The 22,235-nt window shown below is 45.6% G+C and overlaps 2 protein-coding genes across 2 annotated transcripts in view; one reads left to right on the top strand and one right to left on the bottom strand.

The window, feature by feature from the left end:
- The window catches only part of SNRNP200 (small nuclear ribonucleoprotein U5 subunit 200), a 48,628-nt gene extending 45,711 nt beyond the window's left edge, over positions 1-2,917 (bottom strand). Inside the window, exons 1-2 of the mRNA XM_081017244.1 lie at positions 2,756-2,917; positions 1,157-1,320 (exon numbers count right to left, since the gene is read on the bottom strand). Of these exons, the coding sequence (XP_080873370.1) occupies positions 1,157-1,320; positions 2,756-2,800 (209 nt within the window). The 5' untranslated portion in view covers positions 2,801-2,917. The remainder of the gene's footprint in view (positions 1-1,156; positions 1,321-2,755) is intronic.
- A 4,493-nt stretch (positions 2,918-7,410) lies between these two features.
- Positions 7,411-21,514, top strand: SFTPB (surfactant protein B). The gene is made up of 11 exons (XM_081017475.1): positions 7,411-7,551; positions 9,980-10,113; positions 10,348-10,419; positions 11,774-11,899; positions 12,794-12,943; positions 13,976-14,083; positions 15,408-15,591; positions 17,990-18,150; positions 19,489-19,569; positions 20,306-20,410; positions 21,309-21,514. Exons 1-11 carry the CDS (start codon positions 7,506-7,508, stop codon positions 21,342-21,344), a joined length of 1,203 nt encoding a protein of 400 aa, XP_080873601.1. The 5' UTR covers positions 7,411-7,505; the 3' UTR covers positions 21,345-21,514.
- Positions 21,515-22,235: the final 721 nt, after the last annotated feature.

The following is a 22,235-nucleotide window of genomic DNA, read 5'->3' as shown; positions in this document are numbered from 1 at the left end:
GATATAAGAGAATTAGAAACTGATTTGCTGCAATATCACCAACTTAATGAAGTGTTTGACAAAAAGAAGGGTTGTTTAAATAAAACCTCCCAGTTTGAAAGGGAACTGTTAGAGAATAAACTAAGTTAATTTCTAAAATGTATAAACTTCTATTAAATTGGCAAGCTAAAGAACAGGTCAAATTGGTTATGGTCTACTGGGTGAAGCATTTTGGTTATAATATGGAATTAGCAGTGTGGGAGAATATGGACAACAGGATTAAAATTTACAGCTTGTTACACTTTGAAGGAGAACTATATGAAAATGATGTATCGTTGGTATTTAACTCCTAGTAAATTAGCTAAAATCTATAAATCAAAGTCTAAAACATTTTGGAAATGGAAAAAGAAAGAGGGTACTTTTTATCACATGTAGTGGTCATTTAAGATGATAAAAGACTTATGGGAAATGATATACAATTAATTGAAAAAAATATTGAAAATAACTTTTCCTAAGAAACCAGAAGCTCTTCTCTTAGGCATTATAGGTCCAGAGACCCCGAAGGACCAGATGAAACTATTTATGTACGCGACCACGGCTGTGCAGATTCTGTTAGCCCAGAAATGGAAAGATGGTACAACTCTGACCAAGGAAGAGTGGCAGATAAAACTGATGAACTATGTTGAGATGGCAAAACTTACAAGAAGAAATTAGAAACCAAGAAGAGGAGGACTTTAATAAAGAATGGGGAAAGTCTACAATCTATATGAAAAACTATTGTAAACAATTACACACATTGGTAGGACTGACAGAAAACTTGTAGTAAAAATTTGAAGAATGGAATGATAAAGGATTTGTAAGAATAGAGTTATAAAAAGAGATGCGGGGGGGAAATGATTATATTAAGATCCACGATGGGGGGAGGGAAGTCAAATAGGATTTTATGTTTATGTTTTTATTTCCTTTGTTTAGGTAAAATAGAAAATACAAAAATAAAATTATAAAAAACACAAATTAAAAAAAGAAGTTCCCTGAACAACTGAGCACTTAGCTCAGCTGATTAGTGACAAAGGCCTGAATATGATAAGCACAGACATTCAATTATTGGATCCAACTCTAGAATTCAGTGAGCTATTACACAACAGACAAAAGAACATATTAAATAGTCTTCACCCACTTTGCTCGTCTCTCCTCCTGCATCTGGGGTTTGGTCCTCTGGGCCTTGTCACCCATTCGAGTTCCTTCCAGCTTCCCCACCAACGACAGGACCTCTCCCGTAGGTTCATCACGCCGGGTCCTGTCAATCAGGGAGCGATCAGCTTGAAGTACAAGATTAGAGTTCTGGAAGAATCAAGAAGACAATGGGAGGGGGAGAGAAAATCTCAAGTTTAAGAAGAAAGAAATGAAACATATTGTCAAATATTCTGCTATTAGAAGAGCCTCCTTTGCCATACCCCTCCCACAATTATTGACTTCTATCAAGAATAAAAGTAATAGACAACTTCAGCTCTAGGGTTTCACATCACTGTCAGCAGCAGTTTGCAAAACACCACCTGCTGTAGTGGTTAAGAGCTTTGTTACAATCCCAAGATCTGTGAGTCAAATTTCAGCTCACTCAAATTCACTAGGTGGCATCAGGAAGACACCTATTCTCCACAGTAGGAAGGAGATAGTAAAACTGGTCTGAGAGATTTGTATATTATTTGCTTTGAACAGTAAAAATGTTATGTAATTCCTGCTGTTTTTATTAAAATGGGCAACTGTGTTACTTTACTACAGAGGCGAGGAACCTATGGCTCTCTGGAACTTGTTGGAATACAACTGCCATCAGCCCAAACCAGCATGACCAATGGTCAGGAATGATGGGTGTTGTAATCCATCATCATCCAGCAGCGTCCAAAACTCCCATAGTGTTAGGCATGTTTTGTGACAGGAGATTTCATTAGTGTGAGCAGTTTCTGAACTCTTGGTGCAGTATACTGCGCCTAAGATTTCAGATTTAAATTCCCGCTGCTAGCCCTGAGGGTGTGGGAGGAGAAATTCCTCCCGCTCAACTTCCAAGAGATCAGTGCAGCATCATGCCCCCTCTCAGCTGGCCTTACAGATTGGGCTGCTTCCTGCCTGCCCGGCCTGCAAGGAAAGGGAGTCAGGGGGTCAAAAAGAGCTTCTTCATTCTCACCACAAAAAACAGCAACTTTTTCCTAGTAATATTATAAACAATTAACAATATTAACAATCAACAGTATTTTTATAATTAAAGCGTTAGGACTGGGATGTGGAAAATATGAAAACAATGAGAGGAGGCAGGATTGGAGATATGCTTCAGAGGTCCAGACTATGATGTGGATATATCGATTGGCTATTTTTATTGGGACATCATTAAAAATGATTTCTTTAAAAAACAGTATTTTTATAATTTATTATGAAACATTAAAGCACCTAAAAAGTGCTATACTAGGGGGAGCCAAAGCCTTCTGTAGGGGGAAACAACGCTTTTTTGGGGTGAGGGACGCTTCTCCGCCCAACTGCTGGCATGCTTGCGGCCGCATTACAACGTCGCCTCCGACACGCAGCGGAACTCAGTCCCGGTGAGTTCCGGCTGAAAATGTAAGCCCCGCTTGTAGCCATATTTGTAGCCATATTCAGAACAGACCCACTGAACTCCAGTCACGTTTCAGAGGATGTGGTCTGACTAGAGCAAACGGGGAGCTTTGCCCACTAGCCACAAGCCCGCTTCATAGCCCCGCGAACCCCCCCCCCCGCGCGCGCCACTCACCGCCTTGTACTCGTACTGCAGGCTCCGGGCGGTGACGTCCGCCATGGCGGCTGCCCCGCAGCCCCGCTACCGCCTCGCTCCTGCCCCGCTCGGCCTCGGCGGCGTCTTCTCCCGCTCCTCGAACGCGGCGAAACGATCCCCGCACGCAGCAGGCTGCCGCGACACTTCCGCTTCCGGGTGAACCCTACAAGTTCTTCCTCTTTCAAACTGGCTCGGAGGGATAGAGGGCAGAAATGAGTTCACAATCCTAGAGCGGCCTGTGCACTGCACTTCCGGGTTCTGGTTGCCATGGTTCCCTCCCTTCTCTTTCCATAGAGGGCGCAAAGCGACAGCCGCTCATGGAAAAGAACGGAGAGGGCCCGGAGCCTCGGGCTGCCACCTTGATTCTTCCAAAATACAGGACCGTGTAAGGGGTGGCGCTACTTTTTTTTCATCTGGTGCCGAAGTGATTGCAATCCATTACAATCTATTGCAGCCCAACATGATGGTTCCTCTGGAATTTGTCACACACACACACGAATGTGTGAATATATCTGCTTGGCTGCCCAGATCTTAAATATTTAAAATATTTTAAAATATTTTAAAAATACTTTTTATTAAATAATTTCTTATTTTACAAAAGTACATGCATTGTCTCTTTTTTCAGGTTGTGTTTTCTATAGATCAGATACATTTGTTCTGAGATATTAGTGTTACATTCAAACCTTGGTTCCCGCATGCCGAAAACCCAGAAGTAAATGTTCTGGTTTTTGAATGTTTTTCAGAAGCTGAACGTCCAACCCTGAGAATAACCCTACCCCTACCCCTAACCCTAACCCAAACTCAAACCCAAACTCTTTCCATAAACCTAAGCCTATCCCTAACTCTAAGGTATCCCTACCCCTAAAAGTAACCCAATGCCTAACCTTAACCCTAATGCTAGCCCAACCCTAATCCTAACCTAAGGTCACCTAACCTAAGATTTTTTTCAATGAATCCGGGGGCACTTTTCAACTTCCTGCCAAACAGATGGATTTTGTCAGGGGACTGATTTGTAAATCGGGGGACTGTCCCTGAGAATCGGGGACGTCTGGTAACCTTATCCCTAACGCTAACCCTAATCCTTACCCAACCCTAATTTTAAGCCTAACCCAAACCCTATTCCATAAACCATAACCTAACACTAACCCTTAGGCTAGCCTAACCCTAACAGTAACCCAAAGGCTAAGCCAGTATTTCAATATGAGTAGGAAATGAGAGGACCCCTAAAAATGTTTAGGGTTACTGCCTAACCCTAACCCTAACGTGGACACAATCCTAACCCTAACCCTATCCGCAACTGTAACTCTAACCTACCCCTAAACCTAAACCTAACCCTGAGAATAACCCTAAACCTAAGCCTAACCCAAACCCAAACCCAAAGCCTAAACCAAACCCTAATGGAACCCAAACCCAAACCTTTGCCATAAGCCTAATCCTGGCCCTAACTCTAAGGTATCCCTACCCCTAAAAGTAACCCAATGCCTAACCTTAACCAACTCTAACCCAACCCTAACCGTAGCTGCAATAGTAACCCTAACCCAACCATAACCCTAACCAGAAGCCTAACCCTAACCCTAAACCTTACTCTAACTCTAACCATAAGGCAACCCTAACCATAACCCTGAGAATAACCCTAACCCTGAGAATAACCATAAACTGGACACAATCCTAACCCTTACCCTAAGACTATGACTAGGTCTAAACCTAAGCCTACATTTAAACCTAAGACTAAGACTAAAACTAAATCTAATCCTAATCCTAAAATGCTAACCCTAACCCTAATCCTTACCCAACCCTAACCACAACATGAACGCTAACCCATCACAACCCTAACCCTAACCCTAACCTAACCCCAACCCTAACCCCTAACCCTAAGGCAACACTACCCTAACCCTAACTCTAACCCTAAGGCAATCCTAACCCTAAACCTAACCCTGAGAATAACCCTATCCCTAAGGCAACCCTAACCCTGAGAATAACCCTAAACTGGAGACAACCCTAACCCTAACCTTAACCCTAACCCTTAGGTAAAGGGACCCCTGACCATTAGGTCCAGTCGTGACCAACTCTGGGGTTGTGGCGCTCATCTCACTTTATTGGCCGAGAGAGGCGGCGTTCAGCTTCCGGGTCATGTGGCCAGCATGACTAAGCCGCTTCTGGCGAACCAGAGCAGCATACGGAAACGCTGTTTACCTTCCCGCTGGAGCGGTACCTATTTATCTACTTGCACTTTGCCATGCTTTCGAACTGCTAGGTTGGCAGGAGCAGGGACCGAGCAACGGGAGCTCACCCCGTCGCGAGGATTCGAACCACCGACCTTCTGATCGGCAAGTCCTAGGCTTTGTGGTTTAACCCACAGTGCCACCTGCGTCCCACCTAACCCTAACCCTGACCCTGACCCTAACCCTAACCCTAAACCTAAGACTAAAACTAAACCTAATCCTAATCCTCAAATGCTTACCCAACCCTAATTTTAAACCTAACCCAAAACCTATCCCTAACCAAGGAAAATGTCAACCAATATTTTCTTTTTTAATCCACCCTGAATCTCAAAGCTGCAAACTTTATTGTATGCTCACACTGATCTGCCCCTGTCAGGCGTCATGGAACCTGGTCCCCCCCACGGTAGGCTGCCAGGAACAGAAAGACAAGGAAAGTTCTTACCAAGGTCTTTTATTCAATATTCACAGAGTCTTAGAAATGTTGCCTCTTGGAGTAATTGCATTGGTCCAAGTAATCTCCACCCCCCTTATCTCCTCAATCAACAACAGCACCATCCACCTTATGGTGGCCGCTTAGGGCCATTTGCCTTTGCTCTCCTACTTTCAATGCTCACCAGGTTCTGGGAGAAGGGGGGGTCTGGAATGCTTTCTAGTGATAACATGTCAGCCAGCTGCTCTGACTCTGCCTCCTTCTCTCCCATTATATCTCAACTTCATCCCTCTGAGCCGTGACCACTTTTGTAATTCTATACTGTCTTCCTCTTCTCTGGAAGGTTCAAGCTGGGGAGGTGGTCTCCACCCTTCCTCCTCTGTCCAGTCCCTGACACCCCTCCTTCTCCTGTACTCTTGTTTTCCTTATGTGGGCAGGGACTATGTTTTTATTTTGGTTTATTTACCTTAGTTGCCATTAGTTCAAGAAATCAATCACGAGGATAGGTGTGTGACATCAGCATTGCACAATTTGCACATACATACACATTTTTTTAAGTTAAGAGGAGGTTTGGAACATGGCAATCTGGGAAGAGGGTCCCTGCCCTCTTCTGCAAACAGCATCCAGTCCCAATATGCTCATTAATGGAGAGGTTGATGATGGTCCTCATCATCCAGTCCAGGAACGGATGAATGGCTCTATTCAGATGCTATTTGCTTAGTTGCATAAGCCCCCTTTCAAGAGTCCCACTCAGCTAAGAGAGGAAAAGCCGAGAGCAGTTATACTCCTGGTGGGAATCAATACGTCCACATAACAAGAGAGTCTTCGCCCATCCTTGATTCTAGAATGTGCGGCTACATTCCACACCTAGCCCAGCCTCCTTTTTGAGTGCTGCAGTTCCAGTCATCAAAGAGGTAAAGCAACAAGCAGCCAAATTATGTAGCAAATCCTATGGCACTGTAAAGACCTGAATGAGCCCTACATCTAAGAATCAGTGTAAAAAAATGATGAACAGATGAACCAGAAGTCAGCAGGTGGTCTTCTTAGGCTTCACACAGGCCTCATTTGCACTATTACTATTACTATTACTACTATATCATTTACTATAGAAGTACCACTATACAATTTTAAGCAACTGTGACTTCCCCTCAAAAATCCTGGAGCTGTAGCTTTTTAAGGGTTCCGGTAGATGCTTATTTCCCCTACAGAACTACAATTTGCAGAGTTCCCAGGGTTGACTGTTAAACCACTCAGTGTTTGATGTTTAAAATTCCAAAAATGTTCTATGAAAGCTAAGCTGTTATTGATTATGGAGTTTACTGGTGACACTTGCTCCCCACATGAGATAGGGGAGCCCAAGTCTGGCATATCCACAAGACTACAGATCAGTCCTGCAGAGGGGAACAGTAAGAATATGAGGGAGACAACAGGGTTTGGGATTAAGAATAATCTCCAACGTAGACTGAAGAACAGATTTACCACATAAAATTGCATGGAAAAGTCAAATTTTCTGACTATACCTGCGGATAAAGGGTGGTAAATAAATTCAATAACAACAACAATCATAATAATATTTCCCAGCAATTTTTTTAAAGTCCTGAGAGGAAGGAGAGACAGAGAAATGTTCTGTAAAAATAAAGAAGACACTATGCCCATTCCAGACTAACCAGCTGGTGTAGAAGCACCAGAATAGAACAGTTGAAGGGTTCCTAGGACTGGAATGGTTGCAGAAATGGACTGTAATTCGGAACTGAATAATATGTGCCAACTAATTCAGGGCTGTATCTTCATGTTATGCCACTGATCAGGGCCTCCACTGTAGCAGAGTTACATGGGAATTCTCAAACACAAAGTACCTGTAATTCTAATTCCTCACTACATCTCAGAACTGAGGGGCTACATGCCCAACAGGAAGCCAAGCTTGAGCGTGAGTGAAACTGTAGATGTGTCAGTAACATGATGCTTTCAGCTGGGCAGGATCTCCGCAGATCTTCTCCACTGGTGCCACACAAGCCCCTCCTTCTACAGCAGAACTATAAAAGAGAACCGTATTCAGGGGTCTTTACACAGCACAACCATGTGGCACCTGCTTCTCGTCATTCTGCTCTGTGGAGGTCCTGCTGGTAAGCACTGGGGAAGGGGCAGGTGGAGGATGGGGCATCCTTTCCCCCATGGCCATTAGGAACTTCAAATAGAATGTTGGAAGATTCAGGACAGATAAAATAAGTAACTTATTCACGCCCCACACTGGTAGTCACACAGGAGGCAGTGATCACCACTAACTTAGTGGCTTTAAAGGAGGATTAGGCAAATTCATGGCGGATATCAATGGCTACTAGTCATGCTTGGTGTGCACTACCTCCATTGGTTTGCATAGTGTTCTTTAATTTTTTATCATTTATTCATGTCAATTTATTAATGTCACTTAAATTTAAAAGATCCATGGGGTCACAAAGAGTCGGACACGACTAAATGACTAAACAACAACAACAACAATTTTTAAAAAATCTAAGTGAATTACTTCCAATAGTATAAAATATGCAAAAATTAGCAATAAAACAGTATATATAATAAATTTATCAAAATATAGGTAAAAAAAAAACCCCAGTTAAAAATAAAAGGACCCAAAATAAGCAGACAGCAAGAGTAGATGATAACAATCTTTAATTTAGGAGGGCAAACAAATACTCTGGTATTACTGGTCAGTATAGATAACTGGGGACGCGGGTGGCGCTGTGGGTTAAACCACAGAGCCTAGGACTTGCCAATCAGAAGGTTGGCAGTTCAAATCCCTGCGATGGGGTGAGCTCCCATTGCCAACCTAGCAGTTCGAAAGCACATCAAAGTGCAAGTAGATAAATAGGTACCGCTCCAGTGGGAAGGTAAACAGTGTTTCCATGCGCTGCTCTGGTTCGCCAGAAGCGGCTTAGTCATGCTGGCCACATGACCCGGAAGCTGTATGCCGGCTCCCTCGGCCAATGAAGCGAGATGAGCACCGCAACCCCAGAGTCGGCCACGACTGGACCTCATGGTCAGGGGTCCCTTTACCTTTATAGATAACTGAGCTAGATGAGCTGATGTTCTGAATCAGGATAAGGTAGCTTCCTATATTCCTGATACCAGACAACAGAGGCAAGTCACCCACAGGGCAGGTTTAGCCTTCACTGGGTGGGGGCTGAGCCTGGTTCCTGACAAAACCCAATAGCTCCAGCCATAAAGAATCCAGCTTACTCCTCACTGAATTACCTCCCTCTCTAGAAAGACAGCATGTTGTAATAGTTAAGAGTGCTGGGCTAGGACTGGAGAAAGACACAAATCCTCACAGAGCCAGTTAAGCCATGAGCCGGTCACACTTGCTCAGGCTAATCTATCACACAAAATTGTTGAGTGGGGGAGATGCAGGCACTGCTACCCTGAGCTCCTTGGAGGAAAGGAGGGGTTAAAATGGAAGAAAAAAGAGTGCAACAGAAGGCAAGGTAAGAGCAACTGGTAGGGTTGAGTCCACACCCTCTGAAGCCTGTGAGGTCCAGGTCTGTTCCTTGCTCCTGCGCTAGGAGTGCCAAAGAATCTCTGACCACAGCTGGCTTGCAAACCAGGCAGCCTCTTTTGCTTCCACTTCAAATATTGGACAAACCTGAGTAAACAACCTAAGTGGTAAAATTTCTCAACCATGCCCTGATGCCCCTCCTCATCATGCGACTGAGGAAAATTAGTCCAGGAGAGCCTGAGCTGCAAACACTGGAAATACTGAGATTGTTTCCCTCCCTGGCTTTTCAAGTGCGTCAACTGAGATTTCATTGCACTGCTTCCTGTGGTCTACGACTCAGAGACTTGACTTTAAGATGAGCACATTGTCTTGTGTACCCTATTCCTTGAGCAGAAAGAGACTTCGGGAGTTCCAGTGCTTATCCAGGGTTCAGATTGCTTGGAATGGTCAACAGAGACTGTGGTTTCTTTAGGATATATGGTTTTATTTTCATGTATACAGTCTGTGGACAAACGCTGGCTCCTTCGGCCTGAAGCTAGATGAGCGCCACACCCCATAGTCACCTTTAACTGGACTTAACTGTCCAGGGGTCTTTTACCTTTACATTTTTACCTATATACCTGAGCATAGGATGGAAGGGTTTACAGAATCAACACCTCAGCAGATTTGCTTCCCCATCAGGTTTCCAGGGGAGCCCCAAGTCCAGCACGGAGCAAGACATGTCTCCATCTTTCCAGTTTCTAAAATCAGCCCAGCTCTCACATACACAGTCCTCTCATGGCCTATTATTCTACATCCTAGGATGATGTATCATCCAGACAGATGAGGTGGGGAAAGGGCTCCTCGTTTGTCTCTAAGGCAATAGCGCTCACCCTTTAAGGTGCAGATGACAGGTGTATTCTAACCTCACATATACAGGATCACAGGTTTGGAAAGGATCACGTGTGTCATCCAGATTCCAGACTGCCCTCCACACCACTTCCCACCAAACCTATAAAACAATATTATCCTGCCCACATTATGATGCTGCTCACAAGGGCATGTCCTTCTCTGCCCTTTTCCAGTGCAGGCTGGCAAGATTTCCATTGAGGATGGATGTGCCAAAGGTCCTACATATTGGTGCAAGAACCTCGTGACGGCCATCCAGTGTGGTGCCTGGGAACACTGCATGCAGGCTGGATGGAACAGTGCCACCCAAGTGAGTAGCTGCTGTTCTCTCTCTCTCTATCCCTCCTCTGACTTGACTTTGGTGCAGGAAGTTAAAACTTGGGGGTGGGGTTAGTTGGGGACCGCTGCACTGTCTCTGTCTTTGGCATATTGGGTTGCTGTGCCAAGAAGCCCAGTGGTTGCCTGCCCACATTCTGCCGGTGACCCAGGGTTTTGTGACAGCTGCATTTTCAGGTTGCCCTCATTTCCTTAATTTTTCCTCCAGGAAGACACTTGTGCAGACTGCAAAGAGATTGTTACCATCCTTGTTCGCATGGCCAAGGAGTCAACCTTTAAGGTAACCCAGGTAGCTGGAATGTGTGGAATTAGTGCTGCTGCTGCTGCTGCTGCCCACAAGGTTGTTCTCTCTCTCTTTTTGCAGCAGCATTTAGTCTGTACCTTTTGTTGACATTTAACCCAGATTTCCCTTCATACCATGGAGAATCCAGTAAATAAAAATAACCCATTATGCATCTGCAGTCTAAAACCTGTGGGTTTCAGGCTGAAACCCTACATACTCATTTATTTACCTGGGAGTAAGTGTCACTAAATTGAGTGGTTCTTACTTATGAGTGAACATGTGTAGGGTGGTGCTGTTAAAGAGGACAGACCAGCGAGAAGAGGGCCATTACACTCAGGTCTTGCTTGTGACGTCTGGTTGGCTACTATGCAAACGGGCTGTTAGACTAGAAAGGGCTCCCTTGGGGGTCTTCTGATGTTCTTAGCTAAGCTGATTGTATGAATAGTCCCAGGAGAGGCAGGCATTGTGAGAGACAGCTGGACAGAGATCTCAGTCTTGCCCAAATAGCTCCCAGACACCAGAACTTAGAAACATCCAATGAAGCTGAGTGTTGGATGAAATAAAGTTCTTCACACAACACACAGTTAAATTATGGAACTTGCTCCCACAGGAGGCAGTGATGGCCACCAACTTGAATGGCTTTAAAAGAAGAGAACAGAATCATAGCTGTCAACGTTTCCCTTTTTTAAAGGGAAATTCCCTTATTCCAAATAGGATTCCTCACAAAAAAGGGAAAAGTTGACAGCTATGAACAGAATGCTGGACTCGGTGGACCATTGGCCTGATCCAGCAGGCTTTTCCTATGTGTGGGGTAACCAGCCTCGTATCACAAACATGCATGTCTATTTAATATAGGAAGAGGTTAATACCATAGTGTAAGCTATACTGCCAGGCTTAGCTATGTCCACTTCCCACCACCTTGGGAGGAACTTTGTTCTTCACTCTACTTGATTGCTTCCGCTCACCCGCATGAGCCACTCTTGAATTCCTATAGGAAGTTTCACCACTTGGCAAAGTTTTACGCCCTGTATAACTATTTCTGAAGCACATGACTCTCACCTATGGAGAATTTGTAAGTAAACCATTATTTAAACTTACGAAACATGGTCTTTTTCCTATGCTGGGGAAACAAGGAAGAGAAACATTTTAAGGGGACATTTTGGAACTCATGTGGAGGGGCACATTTTAAAGGTGTTACAGCCTATATTTCCACACTTTACTTTGCAGCATGTTTAAAGTATCTGCTGGGGTTCTCTCCCCAAAAAGTACTTCCCCTAAACTTGGATCTTGGCACCCAGAAATTGTCCTATGTTCTCCCCTCTACTCTCTAAACATTGCTGTTCCCACACAGAAGGCCATCCAGAACTACTTGAAACACGAATGTGCGGCTTTTTCACTTCAGACCTTAATCCCAAGATGCCAGGAGCTTGTGGATACCTACTATTCTCTATTCATCACCGCCTTAGAAGGACAGATTGTAAGTGGCCCTTTCCCCACACACATCAATGGCAAATAATTTCTCCACAACAAACAACACAGTGGCTGTTGTGTGGAGGGAGGGCAAGGGAGGGAAAGCAGAGGCTGCTCTGTCATGAGGTAGTTGGTTTTGGATGCCCTGAAAGGGCAGCCAAGCAGCTGGCAGGCTCATCTGGTCCAGTGCACTGGGAAGTTCTTGCACATTACAATGGGGCTTGTGCAGCAAAACTTCCCCAGGGCCCGTGCTGCAAGGACCACCTCTTCATACCCTCCAGCATTCCTCAGATTAAAATAGGAACATTTCTCACTCCCCCCCCACAAATGACCTCCTCATTTTTGTGTCCCCCCCCTGCAAATCAAATTTCTATCAGAAAATTTGTTTTATGAAAAGAAGCGCACACACCAATAAATGTATTTAAAAATAAATAATAAATATATTTTAGAAAGAGGCAAGATTAGATGTGGATGCTGGAATCATTTTTTAAAAAACCTCAAGGCTTCTTTTCACACTGCTCATCTCCCCCTTTCTTCCTGCCCAGGGCAGCCCTGTGCTCTGCCTGAACCTCAGAGCTGGTGTGTCATGGGGGGGGGGGTTCCCCTCACAGGTGGCAGCCTCTCTTCCTCACCTGCAGTCCAGCAGCTGCTACAAGCTGCCCAAGGGGGGAATCTGGCAGCGGTAGCCATGGAGAGGCAACAGGATGCTCCTTCGCGGCAGCCAGTGGGAGAAATAGGGGCATTCCAGGTTCAAATCAGAAGCTGGGGTGGCTTTCGTAATTCTGGGACTGTCCCTGGAAAATCAGGCCACTTGGTGGGCATGCCTCTGCCTTGCCTGTCAGAGTAGGGCAACTGGAGATGGAGTATTCCTTTCTCATGCCTTATCCCTTCTGCCCTTCAGCAACCCGATGCTGTATGTGCAAAGTTTGGCCTCTGCCAGTCTGACCCACTGGAGAGCAAGGACATCTTTGGTATGCTGGTTCAAAAGATGGCAGAACAGATCCAGCTCCTGCAAGGCAAAGCTTTTATTATGCCCAACAACAAGACCCAGGTAAGGAGAGCCTCTTCTGATGACATGAACTCCAGTCCAGTGAAAGAAAATTGTATAAACCCCTAAGCCAGCCTTCCACAACATGGTAACCTCCATATGTTTGACAGTACAACCCACAAACATCTGGAGGGCATTGGGTCAGAGAAGGCTGATCTAAGCAGTTGTCTAGGAAAGCATATTGCATCCTACTTCATTCTACTTTCCCATCATAATGGTTTCAAAAGAGAGCCAGTATGTTCTAGTGGCTAGAGAGTGTCAGACTAGGACCTGGAAAACCAGGGCAAAAATCCCTATTCAGCCATGACATGGTGGTGCACAAGAGCACATATAGAGCCACTTTGAAACCATTATAAGGCAACAAATACCACTAAAAATATGCTAATCACCCAGTTACAGCTGCACTGCAGTGGGCAACGCAGGAGGGCAGAGATAGAAAGGAAGAGGAATGAGGTAAGGGTAGGGGAGAATGGGCAGAGAAAGAGTCCAGTGGGTGGGTCAGTAGGAGAATCAAGAGACCTAGGTAAAGGGACCCCTGACTGTTAGGTCCAGTCATGGCCGACTCTGGGGTTGCGGTGCTCATCTCGCTTTACTGGCCGAGGGAGCCGGCGTACAGCTTCCGGGTCATGTGGCCAGCATGACCAAGCCGCTTCTGGCGAACCAGAGCAGCGCATGGAAACGTCGTTTACCTTCCTGCCGGAGTGGTACCTATTTATCTACTTGCACTTTGACGTGCTTTCGAACTGCTAGGTTGGCAGGAGCTGGGATCGAGCAACGGAGCTCACCCTGTTGCGGAGATTCGAACCGCTGACCTTCTGATCGGCAAGCCCTAGGCTTTTATGGTACATAAATGGTAAAGCTGGGGGGCGGGGAGTGCACCCCTCAGGTGGGTGCAATGAAGTAGCCGAAGCTGGAACATTTATGCTCCAGTAAGAACAGGGCGTTAATCTTCCCAAAATGAGATCTGCTCTGTTGCACCTTTGATTAATTTCTGTGCCTACCTGCTACACGACTTATTCCTATTTCTTTTCCCAGGATAATCCCAAGGAGGAGCTGCTCTTCCCTTGGCCCTGGCGTTATGTTTTGCCTCAGTGTTGGCTGTGCAAGAACCTTGTAGGCCGGATTGAATCCAGCCTCCCCAAGGTATCATATTCTCCTTTCTTTGTGCCTTAATTCAGCCTTCTCCAACACGATGCCCATTAGCCCCAGAGTCCTATCATACTGGGTCTGATGGACATTTTGGTCTGAAACATCTGAAGATGGCTTCTTTACACATCCAAACTCTGGTCCAGAATGCAACATCACGAGACTCTAAATTGTTCTTTTATTTATTTATTTATTTATTTATTAAATGTTTCTGGACCTCAGCATTAAGCTTGTGAAAGTGTCTGCAACCAAAGCTCAGGAGGCTAAAAGTTTAATTGATAGAAAAGGTGGAGTAGAAGCTCCAGGGATGAGTGGACTGGGCAGGTCTTTGTCTTTTCAACTTTCAGCCTCTTTTGTGGCAACTTAGCCAAAACTGAGCTGGAAAAATGTGGGGAAAGTGGGAAGGAAGGAGTCCTGTCACATAATAGCCAAAATATGTGGTGAAGGCCACTGATTTAGATTCCTTTAAAAGTGACATAGAAAAGTCCATTCAGTAGTTGGCTTTTAGTATATCAATCAGTAACTAGTTGCTGGCTTCCCAAAGGCACCACTGTGGGGAATCTGAACAAGATGGACCTTTGATCTAGCTGGACTAATAAATTCTATGCACATCCTGTAAAGAGGCCCTCCCAGGCCACTTTCTGGCTTTTGAAGCCTTTATCCAGAATGAACAAAGCCATGAAAAAATGATGACATGAAAATAAAATAGGACAGTGTGAGTTATTATTTGAATGCTTTTTATTTCCACATTTTTTTAAAGCATCATTTCTATCTAATTATTGAGGGGAAATCCTGCTTTCATGCAATGTTACAGTCAGTGCTTTTTTTTCTGGAACAAAGGTGCCAGTACTGTTACAGTGAGTGCCACGCTTGTAACATGGTGGGGAGAGGTGCCAGTGCTGTGTACCCTTTTAGTACTCCCAGGAAAGCACTGCTCACAGCTGATATTAAGTATATGGCAAAATCTATGTCAGAAAAAAAACACCACATCTCTGATTTGCTTACTTAAATTTGCAGTTCTAAGCTGAGAGAGCGTGTCACAATTTGATATGATGAACAGCTGTGAAACCAACTGAATGCCAAAAATTGTCTAAATTGGGGGGCCCCTTTGAGCTTGAGGCCACTGGCCCCCCACAACCCTAACTGGCCCTATGAATAAAACCCTGTGATGATTCTTGGCATCTTCCTCGGTTCCACCTTCATGTGTCCTAAACTGCAAGGCAGGCGGCAGCTTTCAAGTTGAGAATGATGTCTCCGAGTCTGGATTCAGACGCAGGGCAGGCCACTAACTTCACCCAAAGTCCTTTGTCTTCTTCCTTAGGAAGCTATTGGCAAATCCATGGCCCAGCTCTGCCGCTTTGCACCAGGAGCCGCTGCTGGGATGTGCCAGTGCTTGATGGAAAAATACACTGTGACCATTGTAGACGCGGTTCTGGGCAAGTTGGGGCCAAACCTGATCTGCGGGATGATGCTCATGTGTGCCACAGAAGAAAACTGTGGCCCAGGTACAGACAACTTAAAACCTTGGTGGGCTAGGTGGTGTTTTGGGTTCAAACACTAGTGTTTTGTGGTAATCTATGATGTTTGTCACTCTGAGAAATTTCTGGACAGTTTCCATCATTTTGGCTGGTTCTGTGTGTAGCACCTTGCCATCCAGAACAAGAAGCAGCCTGGCCACATACTCACCTCTGTTCCTCCACAGGCCACATCAGGCTAAGTCAAGGGGTCAGAAAATCAGGACCAGGGGCCAAATATGTGGCCCTCAAAACTCTCTCTAGGCCACACCTCTCACTGGCCCTGCTTCACACTAAGGCCTAGATTAAGCTAAACCGGCAGAAGCCTGAACTTAAGATTCTGCCTGGTCTTCACCGAACCTCCATCCTGATCGGTTTGTGTGATGTTTGCACATCTTCCCATTAACCATTGCATTATTCCACACTTTTCAAGGCATTACCATGTCACTTACCCAATTGCAAAAAGTCTGTATTTTTTTCTCTCCCAAGTAGACTTGTACTAGGATGATAGTTTTTATTCACTTTAATACTGCCAAACTAGATTTTCCCCATATGCCCTTGAATCCCTCCCCCCAATAGTGACAGCCTGGAGACGCCCTAGCAATGGAATGACAATTGGTATGCAAGCCCAGCTATTCTCTACAATGGGCAAACCGGCTTTGCATACGATTCTGGGAACAACAAAGAGTTTTTAGAAAGCAGAGGCTGGCTCTGTCCACACTCCTGTTTCCTGTGCATTCTCTGCATTCCCAGTACTGGGTTTTGGTTTTTTTAAATATATTTTATTAAGGATTTTCTTGTTTTACAGAAGTGTAGTGCCTCATATTTTTTTTTTTCATGTAACATTTTTACAAATCCGTTTCATTTGTTGAGGCATTAGGGGGAGAAGAAAAAAAGAAAAAGAAAAAAGAAAGGGGGGGTGGAGAGAGGGAAGATGGATGGGGGTGGGGTCGGGTGGCGGTGTTTCTATTATGTTTAATGTATGTAGAGTTTGGTGTCAGCGTTGCTTGTGTTGTTCACTTGTGTTCCTTTGGTGGTGAGAGAGGTTGGGGTTGGCCTAGGGTGTGATTGTTTGCTTGTGATTGGCTGTGGTGATCTTTGTTTTCGTGTGTGAGTGAGGTGGGTGGGTGTTTTGGATCAGGTTAGCCATATTGATTTGTATGCTGTTGGTGGATTATTGTCATTGTCCTGTTGGGCTGTGTATGTGATAAAGGGGAGCCATCCGTGTTCGCAGTATCTTATCCAAAATGCAGGAGTAACCTGTACTTTGCCAGTCTGATGCATTACTTCTCAAATCAGCTGCACACTTCAGAGTCCTTAAAACATTCCTAATTCATCTCTAGCCAAGGTGCGACCCCCCTATGCAAACAGTAAAGACATCCTCTCCCTGTGTACATCTTCTGTGTACAGAAACAGAAGGAGGCCCTGGTGATGTGGACAGCTGGAGGAGGGGGAGAGCTGTGAAACATGGGGGGGGGACTTTGCTACCCTTTAAGGCGGTAATGTGGACACCCTTTGCCTCCCTCCCATTCATTTTCACTAACTGCTGCCTCCTACTGCAGATAGTAAAAATGAGCAAGCTCCCTGCAGGCAGGCATGCACCAAAGTTGGGGTGCACTTGGCTGCAGCACACTTCGCTAATTTTCCCCAGAAGGTGCTGGAAGAGGAGGTTGTGGAGGGTGGGGGTCCACCAGTTTGAACAAGCATTTGATTGGGTGGCATGCTTGTCTGTCAGTCCAGCTGTGCAAACAGCATCCTTTGACACTTTGCCTGTATTCTTCCACTGTTTGACAGATGCAGAGGCTTACCTAGGGGTTGGCTAGGTTGGCCCTTGCCAATGGTGCAGGCCCAGGGAGGTGGCTGAGAGTGGCTAGGAGCCCACCCACCCATGTGCATGCTCCCTGGGCTGCTTCTCTGCTGCTCTAAGCGGCCAACATCTCTTTGCCAAGGGGACAAGGGATGTGGGCAGGGGCACCAATACATCTCATTGCTAGGGGTGCAAGGTAGAGCATCATCTCCTCCCCCAGTGCAATTGCACTGATTGCACTGATTTAAGTCCTTAAGCCGTTCCTAATTTGCCTCCAGCTAAGGTAAAGACATTCCCACCCCTGTCGAATCCCCTTGGTGTGTACACAAACAGAAGTGAATCACACTAATGAAGCCAATAGCTTTGGGTTGAGTGTGGAACTTCATTGCCCTCCGAGGTGGTAATGTGATCACACACTAGGTCACAACTTGCTAGAGCAAGTTGGCTGCTTAGACTGAGATCCAACTGAGGGCAGTGGGTAGCTGGGAAAGTATAAAGCTTTCTCGTGTGTGTGCGTGCGCACACGCGCAAAACACCGCACTGCTCCACAGCCCTGCCTCTTTGTGCTTTCCCCCCTTGCAGAGACCCCTCCACTGTCACTCTCTGGCCCAGCTGACCGCTGCCAAGCCTGCCTGGCTCTCAAGACCCAGGTGAAGGCAACCCTCAAGCCCAACAGCAGCAGGGCTGAAATGGAAGCAGCTCTGTTGACAGCCTGCAGCAACACTTTTCGGAGCTGGGAAGAGGTGGGTTACCCTAACGAGCAGAAAGCCACAGCCTTCTTCAAAGGATTGTTAAAAATATGCAAAGGCCAGTTCCCATACAAACATGGCATGAGATGAACACTGCAAGGCCTTCCTTGTCCTCCTAGCTGGAGGAAGAGGCCCAGGACCCTCACCACACCCCTTTATGCCGCTGCTTCTTCCCGACTGATGCAGCAGGGAATGAGTGTGTGGCTTGCCCCGTGTCACAATCACAAACGGGGACCCAGGCAGTAGCTGCCTTTCTTAAGCTCTTAGTCTGGTGTCTTCCAACAGTTATTAGACTACAACTCCCATCATCCCTAACCATTGGCTATGCTGGTTGGGGATGATGATGATGAGTCTTTTTATTTATTTATTATATTTATATCCCAGCTTTCCTCCAAGGAGCTCAAGGTGGAAGACATAGTTCTCCTCCCCACAGTTGCCTCACAACAACCAGGTGAGGTTGGTTAGGTTATGAGTGGCTCAAGGTTACCCAGTGAGCTTCATGGCTGAGTGGGGATTTGAACCCTGGTCTCCCAGATTCTAGACCAACACTCTAACCATTATACCACACTAGGAATTGTAGTCCAACGATATCTGGAGAGCACCTCACTGGGTTTGTCAGATGGGAGACAGAACTAAATGTGTCAGTTCAGTTAGTCTTCGGTTTCAGCAGGACATGGGGAGGCTAAGAAGTTGTGAGAGAGGTGAGTTTTGAGGGATTTGAAAGATGGTGGTCTTCCATAGATATGCTGGGAAGCAGCCCAATGCATAACAGGCAGCGAGAGAGTAAGGACAAAATCACAGCTTCCCAAAATTCTACTTGGGGACTCTTCACAATTACATCAGCCTTCCTCAACCTGATGCCCTGCAGATGGTTTGGACTACAACTCCTATCACTGCAAACATCTAGGAGACTGAATAATTACTGCCACTTATAAAACAGCCTTACCCAACCTGGTGCCCTCTGGATTTTTTAAGACTCATCAATAGCAGCCAGAATGGCCAATTATCAGGGATAATGGGAGTTGCAGCCCAACATCTGGATACCATATTAACTAGCCCTGCCCATGAGAAAGACATGATAGGAGCAAGGAATAGGGGCAATCATAAGACTCTGTCTCAATGTTGTTGTGGTTGTTATTATTAAACAGTGGAGAGAGGGATGGTTCCCAATTTCCATTTGTACCCAACTTCACTTGTACCAGCCCATGGACAATAGATAGTGAAATAGCCAGTCCCAATACTCCACTAACACCCTCTGTGCACAGGTGGCCAAGCCAAAGAGGCCAGATGAGCAGTGGCTCAATATTTACTTCTCTTCCTCCTGTTTTGTAGTGCAAAAGCTTCATTGATCAGCATGAGCCAAAGTTGTTCCTACTGCTTGCCAAGCCTTGGAGCGCCCAGAGGACATGCCAGGTACGAGGCTATCATCCTTGAGAGAACAACAACATTCAATTTCACATTGCTCACTGTTGGCGTAGCATTTTCAGATGTTATAGTTGAGGAGCACAGCATAGAGGCTTTGGAAAGCATTTTCAAAGTGTAGCAAGCTGACACTCAGCTTCTGGACACAAGCAAGACACGTGGATCAGTCCCCAACTAAACAGCAGACGCTCTCCTGAACATAACTAAACTTTCTGGAAGTTGAGTTCTTCAGTTCCCCAAGTACAGCATACCTTGCTTACTCCTGTGTACTGTATTGACATTTGGTCATTGCCCTTCTGGCAGGTACTCTTAAGTGATGGCCAGCAGAACCAAATTCAGATATGGGAAGTTGTCAGATACTAAAGTTTAAGATGACCTGTAAAGCAATCAATGCAAAAGAGGAAGATGAAAAGCCAAATGGGTGCCGCTAGAACATCAGGGCGATGGTCCTCTATAGCTCCTTGACGCTATAGAGAAAGAAGAGGTGTGAGTGGGGAAAACCCCTTTTCAAGCCATTCTAACCATCTCAGAATCTCCCAGAGGCCCCCAATTGATACTATCCCTATTTTGAAACAGGAAGTTTCTAGCAACAAAGGTGAACACATTATGTCAAGTAAAGGTGCCAAGCAGCATGGACTGCTCTGCTTCTTCTCTTCATAGAATTGTAGATGTGGAAGGGACACCATCATCTGTTCTAACCCCCTGCAAGTTTTTTCCTTGCTAACAGGAACTAGGAGCCTGCGTGGCTGAGAAGCCTTTTCCACGAACTACTGCCTGTGCCCAGGGCCCCACTTATTGGTGCTCCAGCCTGAGCACTGCTGAGGAATGCAAGGTGAGAATGGAGTGTTGGTTCTTTGGGTTTGTAATGTGCCAAAAGAAGAAATCTATCTCCAGATGCCAGGATTTTGCCCTAATGGTCTTTGACAACAGGAAGCTTTGAGACTGGTTCACTAAGGGCTCATCTGCTTGCCCTGCTGCTTTCCCCCAGGAAAACCCAGTCTTTACCACTGAATCAGAGCAAACATCAACCAGTTTTTCCACAGATTGACATTTGTTCCAATTCAGTGCTAAAGAGCAGGCTTTCCTGGAGAAAGTGGTGGGGCAAGTGGAAAGCCACTTGGACCCATGCTTTCTAGGCAAGGGGACGAGTGCAAGTGTGGACAAGCCCTAAGAAACAAGGAAAAAACCCACTGACAAAGGCATTTGTGGGTGAAGTCTTTGGGCATATTGTAAAAATAAAATAAGTCATCCTTCTTCGCATCTGTGAGATAGATGGATATAAAACTATTATTGTGTGCTTCCATATTTTAGTGTTTTTCTGTTTATTAGTAGACATGTGAAACACCCCTCCCCGCACAGAAAAACAAAGCTAGCTGCAATGTTTCAAAAGTTTCCGTCTGTCAATGGCTACCAAGATAATCACTGTAGGACAACAGCTTGGAATCCCATGGAAGCCCCTCTCATTATATTGCGTGGAATTGGCACAGGAGGTCCTGGTGAAAAGGTGTAATAAGATTGGGCTTTTGCGGCACTTGCAGTCTATAAATGCAACCATTTCCCACAAGCTAATTCCACTTTGAGCTGTTAAACCAGAGCTTTCACATGCCCCCAGCACAGAAACTGCAGAGACCCTGAAGTTCCCAGGTAGCTTCTGTACCTTCATCTACTACAGAATGTCTGCATTGCCTCTTTTTTGTATGGATCTAATTTCTCTCTTCTCTCCCTTCTAGGCTGTGCAGCACTGCCAGGATCACGTGTGGCTGTAGCCAAAGAACGGGGAGCCAGGAGCATACAGCGAATAGGGGAGGATTACACAGCCTTGCCCCACGAACCACTTGCTTGGATTCTTCCTGATGACTGATCATTGTGGCAGGGGATGAGGGAAACCATGAAGCTCTCATACTCTCAACTATTACAGTTATGCCTCATCCCCCAATTTGTGTTTGATTTTATTTATAAAAATATTTATAGGCTCATAGCAGGGCAGCATAGAGCAAAATTTACAAGAGAAAGAAAATATTGTTAAAACCATTCCAAATGATCATGAAAAAGACAGGTGCATCTGAAAAACTTAAACTGATGAACAGGCCTGTTGACATTTTAAAAAGTCTTCAAGAGACTCCAGGAGGCAAGGATACCCACCTAATTTCTGTTGGAAGACTCTTCCGCAGCATGGGTCTGATGACACTAAATGCTCAACTTCTAGTTGAGACCTGCTGGGCCTCTGTGACACAGGGGACAACTAACAGTGTTCCTCTGGATGACCTCAGTGACTGAGCTGGGATATAAGGGCTCAGTCAATCCTTAAGGTATCCTGGACTCAAGGTATTCAAGGATTTGTATATTAATGCAGGAACCTTGATACTTGACCCAGCAGATGAGCAGCCGTGTAGATGTTTTAACAGAGGTGTTATATGCTGGCAGCCATTTGCCTCCATTGATAGTCTAGCCATTGCATTCTACACCAGCTGGAGATTTGGGGTCGAGCCTAAGGGCAGCCCCGCATGCAGTGCGTTGCAATAATTCAGTCCTGAGGTCACTAATGCATGGAATGCAGAGGCCAGGCTACCCCAGTTCAGAAATAGCCCAAGTTGGCAAAAGTTGCTCCTAGGCACAGGGGTCACTTGGGCCTCTAATGACATGGATGTAATCCAGGA

This window comes from Podarcis pityusensis (assembly GCF_964106645.2).
Source record: "Podarcis pityusensis genome assembly, chromosome: 8".
NCBI classification, from domain to species: domain Eukaryota; kingdom Metazoa; phylum Chordata; class Lepidosauria; order Squamata; family Lacertidae; genus Podarcis; species Podarcis pityusensis.
This window is presented reverse-complemented; position numbering and strand designations above follow the sequence as displayed.